At 43.9% G+C, this 13,896-nt stretch overlaps 1 protein-coding gene and 1 non-coding gene across 25 annotated transcripts in view; one reads left to right on the forward strand and one right to left on the reverse strand.

The window, feature by feature from the left end:
* SVIL (supervillin) overlaps positions 1-13,896 on the forward strand; it is a 235,284-nt gene that overhangs the window by 187,210 nt on the left and 34,178 nt on the right. For 10 of the 24 annotated variants that reach the window (XM_045462535.1, XM_045462533.1, XM_045462534.1 and 7 more), the window contains 4 exons: positions 800-929; positions 4,627-4,674; positions 5,215-5,292; positions 13,636-13,783. In XM_045462535.1, coding sequence (XP_045318491.1) covers positions 800-929; positions 4,627-4,674; positions 5,215-5,292; positions 13,636-13,783 — 404 coding nt within the window. The remainder of the gene's footprint in view (positions 1-799; positions 930-4,626; positions 4,675-5,214; positions 5,293-13,635; positions 13,784-13,896) is intronic. The other 14 variants (XM_045462537.1, XM_045462539.1, XM_045462529.1 and 11 more) reach the window with 2 other exon arrangements.
* On the reverse strand, positions 7,164-7,270 carry LOC123592271. The gene has a single exon (XR_006709669.1). It is a non-coding gene; the product is annotated as a U6 spliceosomal RNA (small nuclear RNA).

The following is a 13,896-nucleotide window of genomic DNA, read 5'->3' on the forward strand; positions in this document are numbered from 1 at the left end:
TGCTCATGAAAATAGCCTTTCACAGATTGTAGCATCCAGGCAGCTCCGTATCAAGTTACACCAAGAGTTGAGCTAAAGTAGGTTAGGTAAAAATCTCAATTAATTAGATTCTTTTTTTGTATGTGGCTTTCCCCAGGAGGAAAGTTGGAGTAATCATTTTTCAAAAATGGGTTTGTAGAGAATAGTTTCTGTATTTAGAAGATAGATTCGAAAGACCAAGTGCATTTGGAGGAAAAGGACAGGGCTTAGAGTACAGGAAGAGAAGAAAATCTTAAACATTCGTTTGCCTTTTATTGAAAGGTACAAGACGATGGTTAATTTTTTATAGCTTTTAGTTTTTAAACCCATTTCTGCTGTGTTTTCTGCAAAGGAGTACTATCCAATCCAGCTGTAGTCATTAAATGCTATTTTACCAAGTGACCAGAAGGGGTCATTAGAGGACATTTTTCTCTGGGGATGGTTACCTTAATCTCTTTGCTCTCAGGGTACGGGCAAGGGAAAAACACAGAGATTCCTTTGGTAGAATGATGAAGCATCTTTATCTGGCAAGTGAGATTTCAGGTTTGCATTGTAATCAACTTAAAATTTGGGGGGGGGGGCGGGGTGCGTCTTAGAAAAGGGAATGGTTATGTTAATTTTCCAGGCATAACTTACTTCAGGATAAATGAAATTCAAAGATTAAAATTCAGTAACTGTGGTCACGTATTGACCAAAGACTTCTAACTGACCCAAATTATGGTTCTGTTACAAGTAAGAGTGTGGTGCTGAACCCCTTTTGGTTGGCGTGTTTTCCCCTCAGATTAGCACTGTTGAGGAAAAGCGGTGAAGAGGATTGGAAAAACAGACTTAGCAGAAAGCAGGAGTATGGCAAAGCGTCTATCGCCGGTGTCCTGCACGTACAAGAAACGGAACAGTCCCTCAAGAAGAAGGTAATGCTTTACGTGTTCGGGAAAAGCACTCAACTAACATCATGCCTGGACGTGCATCAGATAGGCGAGCATGCATGCCTTGACTAATTACCACCCTGTGAAACACTGTCTTGCCTTTTGGGTTCGCACTGTGCACCTGTCACACAGCAGCTGAAATTGATCAAAAGGTAAAGGCTTGAGATGTTATCAAACTGGTGAGAGCACTGCATACATAAGGCGTCCGCAAGCAAGTCCCTACATTTTGAAGTGTGTACTCTTACTTCGGTTTAAAACCTTCCTGGAACGCAGTCTGACTTTACAATGTCATTAAAACCTTTGTAATGAAAATCTTTAATCGACCACTAGCAGTTTGTAAGTTGGCATATCAGACATGGACTCGAATGCGCCACACTGAGATTTAAAACCCATGCACCCAGAACAAGGACATGACGGTGGTCAGTGCGTACTTATTTTCGTGATCCTGAGCATGTTTTACAGTGAGCCAGTGTGCCTTTTGTTGAGGATGTACAGCAACCTATGTTAACAAGTTTAAATAAAATCAAGTAATACATTGTTATCGATACTGGCAAGCATGTCCTATGGAAAAGCAGTGATGAACTGTTAAATTACGAGTGTAATGATGACCAGCTTTTGACGAGTTAGTGCACACTTTCAAAGCGGACGGTAACTTTCCTGTTGCTTGGCCCTATGATTGTAAATGCATGTGCTGGCTGGAGGCAAGGTGGCCACGTGTGACACGTCCTCTGGCCAACTTCTAGGGTTAAAAATCTTCAAACAGAAATGAAAAACAAACAAAAAAACCCACTTCCAACAGGACAATCACCTGTACCTCCTTTAGTTCTAAAACAACTTAGCATCTGTGGCAGAGGGGAATAGTGAATGTGGCCTTTATGCACGCAGAAACTTACATGAAAGGGAAGCATCCATGCAGGACGGTGAGGCAGGAACTCTGATACTCCTTTATATGGTACTGTGTGTCTTCATACGTTAGATTGGAACAACAATTTATATTTCCTTTTTTGAGACATATATGATATTAAAGATAATGGCTAAAGACGTGATTTCAGCCATTTGTAAAGTTCTCCAATTCAGTCGGATATTTAAAAGCGTAGGTGTGAAATTTGGATTTCAAGAATGAGATCCTGAAGTGGAAAAGACAGCCAGGGTCCTTCAATCGTATCCCTGTTGCCCACAAACTTTATCTAAAAGGGTTTTGAAATCACTGCTTCAAAAGACTTTAACACTCACCTCCTGTTGGTCCTTTTGGAAGATGCAAAGGAGCCATAGGAGCTGACAGTCCCCTATGGCCAGGCGGAAGTTCAAATAGAGCTATCGTGCACATGGCCAGCTAGAGTCCTTGTGAGGAGTGAATGCGATAAGAGCCCTGTCGCACTGGGAGATTGCGGGAGATTGGGGGATCATTTGAGCTGTGACCACCAGAAGGCTGTGAGCGTAGGGGGTGAGATCTGAACTGCCTCACACCTGGCTAAGGTTTTCAGAAGGCAAGAGTCCTAAGCAGGGTAGGGTAGCCCCTGGGGGTGGAAATGCAGTCAACAGAAGCACTGGGGCCCTAAGTGTGCCTGGGGCCCATGTGTGCAAGGATGTCTCTGGGCTCCTGGACGCTGCAGATTCTGCAGCAGGAGTGAACTCACTATTCCTCCTCCTTCTCCTCCTCCTCCTCCTCCTCCTCCTCCTCCTCCTCCTCCTCCTCAGTGACCTAGTTCACTCTGGCCTGAGACGGTAAGCTCTTTGAAGTTAAAATAAGCCGATCTATTTTAGGCTTTTGTGGCAGACATTGGGAAATCTCAAGTTCTGTTGAGGTCAAGTGGTTTGCACATGGCCCCTGATAAGCCCTTGGCTTCTTTTCTTCCCAAGGGCTGGCAGTATATTTCAGTCACACCTTCGCTGGGCTTAGATGTGAGGTGCCTCGAGCCTACTCTGTCTTCAGGCAGTCCCCCCACAGCTGAGGAGTCCTTGAGAGACACCACCACTTGCCGGGTGTCTGAATCCTGCCCCAGAGAGAGAAGGACGTTCATGCTGCCTGGTGCATGCCGATGGGATCTTGCTGCATGGGCTGGATCTAGGCTTGCTGCCGGAGAGCTCTGCAAAGGGAAGCAAGCTCCGGAAACTTCCATCTTTAACACCAAGACAGGAAGGGGGCTGGTTATAGAGTCAAGGCATCACTTGCGGCACAGTTTGTGCATTCATGAAGGGCACATAATTTCTGGGTGCCGATCCTTTGACAGTTTGCCCTCCTCCAGCTTTTGGGTGTCGTAAGCACAGTCCCACGAGCTGCAGCCTGTGGAAATGCAGAGGAGACAGGAACTAGAGACAGGACTGTCTAGAAATCACAGCCATTGCCCCTCTGAAAATCCTTGCTGTCCAATAAAAATAGAATGTGAGCAACGTAAGTGATCTTAGATTGTCTAGGAACCACGTTAAAAAAAATGTGAAAGGATGCCTTAAAAATCTGTAAGTGTTTTGTCTCTGTCAAAGAGTTTGTCCTCAAACGAAACCAATCTGTGGTTGCTCTAACCAGCATCTCCTTTGGGATCCTATCTGGTAAGAAAATATTCTTTTAGCCCATGAATAGATTTGGAGAACTAAGGTAGAGTTTTCCTTCCCCTAGTAAAAGACTAGTCATGTCTCAGAGAATCTGTAACTTAATAGGAGTTCTCAACTTTCCAAATTTATTCCCCCAGAATCAGGATTGATGGTTTGGAGCTTCCGAGCACCAATCGTTTACATGGCTGACTCTCTCATTTCCTGTAACAACCAATCTGGGTTCTTTCTCCTCTTTCGTTCCCTTCCTCTCTCTGGGCCACTCTTCCCTCTTCTTTCGCCCGTTTTTGGTTTAGTCTAGGTCAGCGCTAACCTGACTTAGACATTTTTGCTTTTGCAACATCTGTAATGAGTTCTGAAGATGAGAAGGCCATTTGGTTTCTAGATTTGGCCTGGTCCACACTGTATGGAACGTGTGCACTTGAACCTGATCTGGAGACCGTTTCTTCCAGGGTAACTCATTCCATCCAAAGAGCAAGAAAAAGAATGCAAAGTTGTAAAAGCAGGAGTCTGTCTGTTACAGCTCAGTTGCATGTATTTATTTTTATCGAGTAATTACTCTAAATCTCAACCTCATTTTGGCATACTTGACCTTAAGGCAGATAGTGAGTCCCATGCGCTTTGTTAAGATAATCATCCAGTATATCAGACTTTTTCCAGGAAATAAAATGCCTTTATAGACTTTGCCATCACCACCCAGCTCTATGTCTGAGTCACAGATAGGGACTGGATATCCAGCTGCCCTCTATAGTATCAGGTCTGGGGAATCAAGTTGAGACCTATGATGTCCCCAGGGCACGTTCTTAAAGATTCAAGGAAGGTAAATCTGCCAATTCAGGGTCTAATTGTCTGCTGCCTTTGAAATTCCAAATCACAATTCAGGAAACAGTCCATTGAAAGGCCTAAGGGAGGAGGGAGAGAAAAGGCTGGTGGTATGACCTCCAAATTAAAGATTCTCATCCCACTGATGGAATGTGAGTTTACTTGGTGTTTGGGCCACCCGACTGTGTGTGTGAGCATGCGCATGCATCTAATGGAACCCAGGCACAAAATCCTTGAAAATGATTGTGACACCCTTAACCCAACCCTACTCTTCCAGCAGTCCGCAATGTTTCCTATTTGTTTTAACCTGTAGGAAGAAGGAGGATTTGCAGATGATAGTGCCATTTCTAATCTGCTTTGGGTAAGCCTGACTCTAACATAGGTGTCCTCTAGATGACAGCCAGAATTCTACGTCTACCTCACCACATGTAATCTCATCAGTGATGGTTCCCTCTGTTTGGTTTCTTACCCCGAGGCAAGATGCCGCCTCTATCCAGAGAAGAGAGCTATCCTGTTACTTTAATTTTTTTTTTTTAAATCATAGAATGACAAATTGGAAACGACTTCAAATGAGATATTTTACATTAAATGCTAAAGCTGTCCATTAAAGTCCTGGTTCCCCTCTCCGTAACCGAGTTATCATATAAATTGCGGGAATCTTGTCGTTAACTCATTTAATTACAGCACAGACCTGACTGGGGTGTATTTACTGTGCTCGTATGGATTTATGTTAGCATTCTAAGAAAACAAACGGGAAGGACTCTCTTGAAAGGAGAGCTGAAATTGCAATGAGTAAATTAACATTCCGTCCAAGAAATCCTTGTTTTTGTCTCTCCTCTTCCCCACCCTGCTCTGATAAACCTTCTCTCTTCACCTCTAATCCTCTTGCTTTGCTCTGTAGGAACCTGTATATGCTTCTACTTATTCTCCTGCTATACCTGCTGCCAATAAATACCTGTCTTTTGTATCTATTAATCAGGTGAGGAAAAGCCTACACATTTTAAGCCTCATTGCAATTTCCGAGCAGTAGGGAAGAACTTGTTTCGTTTGGAGAAGTAACTCCCTTGCAGCATTTCGGTGTGCGTGTGTGTGCGTGTGCGTGTGCGAGAGAGCGAGCGAGCGAGAGAGCGCGGGATCAGTTCTTCATATATTTACAGTCTGTCACACATTTCACATCCTTGGGTCAGACTCTTAGACTTGATGGCATTAATTCACCTCATAATCACGGAACTGGTGTAAGAGGAAAATTTCCCCTTTGAATCTCCAAGCATTATATTCTAAGTCAAGTCAGGAGCCCAAGGAACGTACCAGAGTGTTCCGGCTCCCACCCAGGAACCCTGTCATCTTGCTTAGCTTGGCAAGGGAAAGTGTGGTGGAGGCAGTTGAGTGTGGACGGGCCTGAGAGGAAAACAGAGCAAGGAAGAGGCTATTCTGACAGGAACTGCTTGCAGTCATCTCCTGAAAGGAGGAAGCACAGACCTCCTGCCCCCTTTTACCTTTTGTCTTCACAGTACCTCATCTGAGCCCCACCCCAGAAGGGAGACCTGGCTTGGGCTGAATAATCCTGCTGGTCCATAATACATGATGATGTTTAAAGCCAGAAATACCAGTGGTTGGTTTTTATTCCCCTTGGAATGTCCCTGGTGTCAAAATAGCTGTGAAAAGTGCCTGCATCCACTTTGTCACTAATCCAAGAGTCTCGCCTCCAACTGTCTTGAGGGAACTTACCTAGCCATTTCCCTCTGCGGGCCTCTGTCTCCTCATCGGAATGGGGACTTTCAGACCTCTCAGGCGTCCTCCATCTAAAAATCTCATGACTATACTATACTGTTCCGTTAGGACTAGTGACGACAAAACTGGTCTTTGAGTGAGAGGCACAAAGACGTCATTGCAAATACGAGAGGGACAGAGTGCTGTCAGAGAGAGGTGCCCGGTGAGCCCTCATACTACATCTTGACATCTTCACAATGGAATCTGCCCATTTTTCTCCCCAAGGCAGCCTCTTCCTTAACTCTCCTAGGCTCTTCTGGAGTTGAGAATGCTGATCTGTGAGAGGCCAGCCCCACACAGACAGCAGTGTCCACCCCAAAAGACAGGCCGAAATCTGGAGCAAACCTGCCGTTCTGTCACTAAGGGGGAGCAGGGATGGATGGTTTCTTCTGAATAAGTCATATTAAACTTTAAAAGAAAAGATGTATCATTGAACTCTTTAAATATAAATTGTGTATATTACACACACACACACACACACACACACACACATCTATACGCTTTTTAAATAAACTTTATTTTTTAAGGAGTGTTAGGTTCACAGCAAAATTGAGCCAAAAGTACGGAGATTTCCCATATACCTTCTGTGCCCCGCCCCCCCCCCCCCCCCCCACACACACACATAGCCTTCCCCACTACCAACATCCCACACTAGAGTGGTACATTTGTTAAAATTGTTGAACCTACATTGACACGTCATTATTGCCCAGTGTCCATAGTTTACATCTGGGTTCGGCCTTGGTGTGCATTCTCTAGATTTTGACAAATGCATAGTGACATATATCCATCATCGATTACAGTGTCATATAGACTAGTTTCACTGCCCTAAAAAACCTCTGCACTCCATCTGTTTATACCTCCCTCCCTCTGATCCTTGGCAATTTCTTTACTGTCTCTGTGCTTTTGTCTTTCTTAGAATGTCATATCGTTGGAATCATTGAGTTGGTAGCCTTTTCAGACCGGCTTCTTTCACTTTGTAATATGCATTTGAGTTTCTCCATGTCTTTTTATGACTTGATAGCCTGTTTCTTTTTAATCCTGAATAATATTCCCGCTGGATGTACCACAGTTTGTTTGGTTACAAATATGGAACACTTCACGAATCTGTGTGTCATCCTTGCGCAAGGAGCCATGCTAACTTCTGTGTATCGTTCCAATTTTAGTACGTGTGCTGCCGAAGCGAGCACGTACCACGGTTTATTTATCCATTTGCTTGCTGAAGGGCATCTTGGTGGCTTCCAAGTTTTGGCAATTATGAGTGAAGCTGCTATAAATATCCATACGCAGGTTTTTGTGTAGCTATAGATTTTCAACTCCTCTGGGTATCAAGGAGCACAGTTGCTGGATCATATGGTAAGAGTATGTTTAGTTTTGTGAGAAACTGCCAGATTGTCTTACAAAGTGGCTGTACCCAAGTTTGCATTCCCACCAGCGAAAAAACCCCAGAGTTCCTGTTGCTGCACATCCTTCCCAGCACTTGCTCTTGTCAGTGTTCTGGATTTTGGCCATTCTGACGGGTGTGTGGTGGTATCTCACAGGTGTCTGAATTTGCAATGACATGTTCCAATGACATATGATTTGGAACACCTTTTCATATGCTCGTGTGCCACCCATAGATCTTCTTTGGTGAGATGTCTGTTCCGATCTTTGCCCGTCTTTTAATCGGTTGTTTTCTTATTGTTGAGTGTTGAGTTCTTTGTATATTTTTGGATGACATTTCTTTATCAGATGTGTCTTTTGAAGATATTTTCTCTCAGTCTGTGGCTTGTCTTCTCATTCTCTTGACGGTGCTTTCACAGAGCAAAGGCTTTTTCATTTTCGTGAATTTCAGTTTATCAATTCTTTCATTAGTGTTACATCTAGAAAGTCATCATTGAATTCAAGGTCATCTAGAGTTTTCTTTTACGTTATCTTCTACAAATTTTATAGTTTGGCATTTACATTTAGATTTATGATTCATCTTGAGTTAATTTTTGTGAAGGATGTAAAGTCTGTGTCTAGATTCTTTTTCTTTCTTTCTTTCTTTCCTTTTCTTTTTTTTTTTTTTTTTTTATTTTCATGTGGATGTCCAGTTGTTCTAGCACCACTTGTTGAAAAGACTGTCTTATGTTCACTGTATTGCCTTGGACTTTTCACAGATTAGTTGAGTATATTTGTATGAATGTATTTCTGGGCTCTTTCCCTCCCCCCTCCTTTTTTTTTGAGAGAGAGAGAGAGAGAGAGAGAGAGAGAGAGAGAGCAAGTGAGGAAAGGGCAGAGAAAGAGGGAGACAGAATCCCAAGCAGGCTCCATGCTGTCAGCAAAGAGCCCGATGTGGGGCTTGAACCCACAAACTGTGAGATCATGACCTGAGCCAAAGTCAAGAATCAGATGCTTATCAACTGAGCCACCCAGGTGGCATTGATCTATTTGTTTGTTTTTTTCTTGATTACTGTAACTTTACAGTAAATCTTAAAATCAGGTAGGGTCAGTCCTCCAACTTCATTCTTCTCCTTCAATATCGTATTGGCTATTTTGGATCTTTTCCCTCTCCATATAAACTTTAGAATCAGTTCGTCAGTATCCACAAGGTGACTTGCTGGGATTTTTATTGAAATTGTACCAAATTGTAGGAAGAACTGGCATCTGTAAGAAGTTGGAAAGAACTCGCATCTTGACAATATTGCAGCTTCCAATCCATGAACATGGGATATCTCTCCATATATTTTTAAGTTTTAAGAAAAATGCCATTTACCACAGGTAGTTTATGTTTAATCACTTCAACATTAAAATAGGCTTAAAAATCTATATTTTTGTATCTTGACAACTTTCCCAGATAAATATTTTAGGTACCAACCTTTTAGCATTAGCTCATCAGTGTTCTCTGAGACTCCTTTCCTCCTGCAGTCCTGGTATCTGTGTTCACTAATGCAGAGGCTCAGAAAAGAAAACAGAGCATTACAACAGCACACATGTTCTGTCTAAATGGACTATTTGTCTCTTTGTTGGGCTTTAACACACATTTCCTTCTTCCTCACATGCCTCCCAACTGTACCAGAATAAGATTTCCCTGTATTCCCCTCCCTTCATCTTAGTCCCTGGTAGATGTGGCAAGACCACGTTATGGTTACTTTGAGGTCTAAGCCTAGTTGTGGTCTTTTTCATATTTTGTTCAGGCCACTTGAGGCTGCATGCGCTAATGAGGTACTGAAGTCACCAAAGGAGGGGGCAAAGTCATATTTCTTTTAACAGTACACAGAATTCGAAATGGTGATAGCATTTTTTAAAAGCAAGAAGTACTGATTTGTTACTTTGCCTTATTTTTACTACTTCATCTGTGCTCTTATAATTTCTTCCAACACTGTAGTTTAACTAGATGTGAATAAAATAAAAATTTAAAAGCCAGATCACAGTATTTCCTAACCATGAAGCTCTCTAGTTGTGTTAATGGGAGAGTAGTAATCCTATTAAAGCGTGGTAGATCTGTTTCTTACCGTTATCACCTGTCAGCAACATGTGGGAAGATTTGTACTAGGCATTTTCAGTAGGTATACAGAATAGTGCCATAACCTGAAAGCATTCTTGCAGATTGACTCTTTACATAACTTCAAGCTGTGTCCTACCAAATCTCTGTCCATCCCTAAGACCTGCCTTGCTTCCCAACTGTATCGCTTGTTACACTGCCTTCTATACACACACACACACACACACACACACGCACACACTGTTCCTTCCTCTCCCTGTCTCCATCTCTGGGCACCACCTTCATGGGATCTGCATTTGAAAGAGTGAAGGACAAGGCAGGTGGGCTTCTATTCCTTTTCTTCCCCAATTCTCTCACTATTCCAGCCAATCTACGCAAGCCTGGAAAATGGTACAGTACTTATTAGGATACAATACTACGCCCTTCTCTAAACAAGGAAAAAAAAAAACCTTAGAAGGGAAAACCAAGACAAGACAATAATGAAATTTAAAGCTAAAAAAGTAAATGGACAAAGATGTGTATCTTGTTTTCACATTTTGAGTTCAAAGTTTAATAGCAACTTTTGAGAAACTGTATTTTTTCAGTGAATCAATAAGCTGTATACCCCATTAGAGCCATCTGAAGTCAGATAAAGCAAGTAGGGACCCTAAACCAATTTCACTAACTGGCAAAGTTAAAATAAAACTTTTAGAGAGGCAAAAGCTTTTACGTTTAATCTTAATATTGAGAAGGGAGTGAAAAAAAATACTCCATAATAAAGATACGGCAAACTGCTGGAAGCTTTAAGTCCTACAACAGCTGTATCATTCCAGGGCTCATATCCACCACGTTCTTCCAGAAGCTCCAGGGGAATCTGAGCGCTTTGGGAAATGGAGTTGTTGATTCGGGGATGCCATTTTTTTGAGTCATGAACCACACCCAGGACTTTGGAGATGTGTCACCAAGTTCACCAGAACTGGTGATATCTGGGTCTTTGGAGAAGCAAACTTTCTTGGTGCTTCATATGCTTTTCCGAAACGCTGTAAGCCAAGTGCTATATTGATTTGATTAAAATTCATTCCTGAAACTTCATTTTCAAAGAAAATGTATTATCTTTTTTGAATTTTGACGAGGTCTTCCTGGCATAGTTTATTTAATAAGGGTATGTGATTGAGAGACTTCTTGGAATGAGGGTCATCCCCCCAGTCATGAGTGGGAAAGTGAAGGAAAAGGCTTTTTAACTGTTGGATAATATTTTATTTGGATAAAATTTAAAACTGATAAAAAAAAAAGTTACTGTGAAAGGGCACTGTCATCTACTCCTTACCAAAGCCACCAACTGTTGGCACTTTCTGGCTGCCCTCACTTATGTCTCCTTTCCTCCCTCAACCCCAGCCCCCACTGCTGACTTCCTCCTGTCCCCTTCTGTCTCCTATACATATACATGAGATATATATATATATGTATATATATATAGTTTGGGCTACCCTAACACTATATACTGAGTGGCTTGTAAACAGAAATTGATTTCTCACAGTTCTGGAAGCTGAAAGTTCAAGATCAAGGTGTCAGTAGATTCAGTGTCTACTGAGAGCCCTCTTGCTGGTTCTTGGACGACCATCTGCTCCTCACATGGTGGCTGTCCTCACATGGTGGAAGGGGCAGGGGGGCTCTGTGGGGTGTCCTTAATAAGGGCATTACTCCTCTTCAGGAGGGCTCCACCTTCATGACCTAACTCCTCCCAAAGGCCTCACCTCCTAATACATCACACAGGGGCTTAGGTTTCAATGTATGAGATTTGGGGGCATATATTCAGTCTGGCTTACTTCCATAACCACAGTAATGTGATCCAGATGAGGACATTCAACACTGATGCAATGTTTAATCCACAGCCCATTTCCAACTGTGTCCATTCCCCCCCCCCCACCTTCCACCCCAACCATGTCCCTTTTAACCCCCACCCCACCCCGTCTAGGATCCAAGCCAGGATCAGGCATTGCTTTTAGTTGTCCTATCTCTTCAGGAAAAGGGTGTGGTTTTTTTTTTAACCTAAATTACCGAGGATCTCAAAATCCCTTCTGGCAGTGATTGCTCTGTAGAAGACGTCTATAAAAGATTCACAAACTAGATGTTGGACAAGTCCATGTTCATGGCTGAAACCATATGTTGTCAGGGCAGATGTGGTTTTATGTACATCTTTTCTGGACAGGAGGGAAGGAACCCTCTCCTGCATCAGCCTCCATCATTCCAGTGTTTTAGGAGGATGAACTGTGCCCATCTCTGCTTTCTTGCTGAATGCATCTGGAAGTTATTTTCTGCTGGTCAGTTAACGGAAGCTAATTGGCCACAGTGGGATGGGCTGTGTGGAGGGACAGAATCTGACATACTGCCCCTCGGGGGTCTCCCGGTTTTCCCACAGGGGAAGAGTTGCTGGGGAGACTGCCAGCAGAGGCTAAGGCAAGCTTATCTGTAGCTTACAAGCAAAGGCCCCGGCAGGAAGGGCACACCTCGGGTCTGAGAAAAGGCTGAGGTGAAAGCAAATGCACAAAGCCAGGAGGCCACGCCAGTGTTAGAACCCTTGCCACGCCAGTGTTAGAACCCCTGCCGTGGGAGCCATCCTGGGGCGGACAGACAGCGAGGGAAGCTCCTTCTGCTTGGGAGGAGGCTTTTCCTCTCTGCCCTCCTCAACGCTCGCTCCCACAGCACCTGCCCCTGCTTCTCTCCCCGGCCCGTGCCCCCTGCCACTGGATACATTTCCAATTTTATCAAAACAAATTGTCAAAAAAATTTAAAAACACTTCTCTTGAACTTTCCCACTCATGATTTGCGCAAGGACCCTAATTCCAAGTCGCTCTCGGAGAGGGGTTTGGTAGCGAGAGGAGAGCATCACGGAGGAGGAGAAGGGAAAGCAAACTCTGTCCTACCACCGCTGAAGGCCTCCCGCCCCAGTGTCCCCCACCGCCATCATCCACACCCTCTGTCCCTGGCCGACCCCTTCCCCTGCACTGGCCCCGAGTGTCCTGAGCCTGGCCTTCTGCTTCTTCCCTTCATCTCAGCCCACCCCTCTCTGGAGACCCCTCTCCTGGCCTCCCTCAGTCCCCCTAAGCCTCTTTCCCCCAGACCAAATGAGTCCAGTGGCTTAGAAACTGAAGAGGCAGGTATCTTTCAGTTAGAAGCTTTTGAAAATATTTTTTAGGTGGAAATGTTTTTCTATATGTAGATTATGTCTATAGTACAATTTATCCTCAATGTCAGATATCCTAGGGCCTAAAAGTCACTTTCATGGGCTGACCTGCCTAGCTGCCCATGTAACATAGTTGTCTCAGAAAAAGCATGCTGAGTTCCAGAAAACCCTCTTGTAGCATACTTTATTCCTAATCAGCTTTCTCTCCTTCATAATTGACCATGCTCCTCATGAACTCAAGTGGATGAGATTTTCTGGATTGACCATGTGTTTTGTAACTATATAGGGATAAAATTTCCTGATCAGCCAAGTTTAGCTAGGTAAAACATACCAACTTTATAATTGTTTTAATGTTTATTTTTGAGAGACAGAGAGAGAGACACACACACAGAGTGTGAGTGGGGGAGGGGCAGAGAGAGAGGGAGACACAGAATCCGAAGCAGGCTCCAGGCTCTGACTGGTCACAGAGCCCGGTGCGGGCTCGAACTCGCATGAGATAATGAGATAATGAGATAATGACCTGAGCCCAAGTCGGACGCTTAACCAACCAACTGAGCCACCTAGGCGGCCCAGAACAGAGCAACTTTAAAACCCTGGGAAATTCATGGCACGAAGACAGTCTATTTTTGTTGATTTTTCCCAAGTATCATTTTGGTGTTCCAGTATTCCAAACAAACGAGTGGGAAAAAGAAAAAGAAAAATCACAGTTTTAACCTAAATTTTCATTGTCCTTGACGGCGATCTCTGACCCAAGCTGGAAGTAGGGAAGCCAAACCTGTTTCCGATAGAACAGTGACAGACGTTTGTGGACAGTGTAGCCCTCCTGTTTGTTTGCCTGACTTTGGGCTCACGCAATGCCACCTGCTAAAATTCACATCTCTGTCATTTCCCTCTCCTCTTTCCTCCCCGGTACACTTTACAAACAGCGGGTCACAGAAAGTCGGGAGAGCCAGATGACTATCGAAGAGAGGAAGCACCTCATCACTGTGAGAGAAGAAGCCTGGAAGACCAAAGGCAAGGGAGCAGCCAACGACTCCACCCAGTTCACGGTGGCCGGCAGGATGGTGAAGAAAGGTCAGAGCAGGGGGGGAGGGGTGGACATGCTCCGCGTGTGCGCGTGGGTTCAGGTGTGCATCAACCCTCAGCTTGTTCTCTGTGTTGAAGAGTCTCTTATGGTTTGCCTCCCT

This window comes from Leopardus geoffroyi, chromosome B4, assembly GCF_018350155.1.
Source record: "Leopardus geoffroyi isolate Oge1 chromosome B4, O.geoffroyi_Oge1_pat1.0, whole genome shotgun sequence".
In the NCBI taxonomy this organism is placed as follows: Eukaryota; Metazoa; Chordata; class Mammalia; order Carnivora; family Felidae; genus Leopardus; species Leopardus geoffroyi.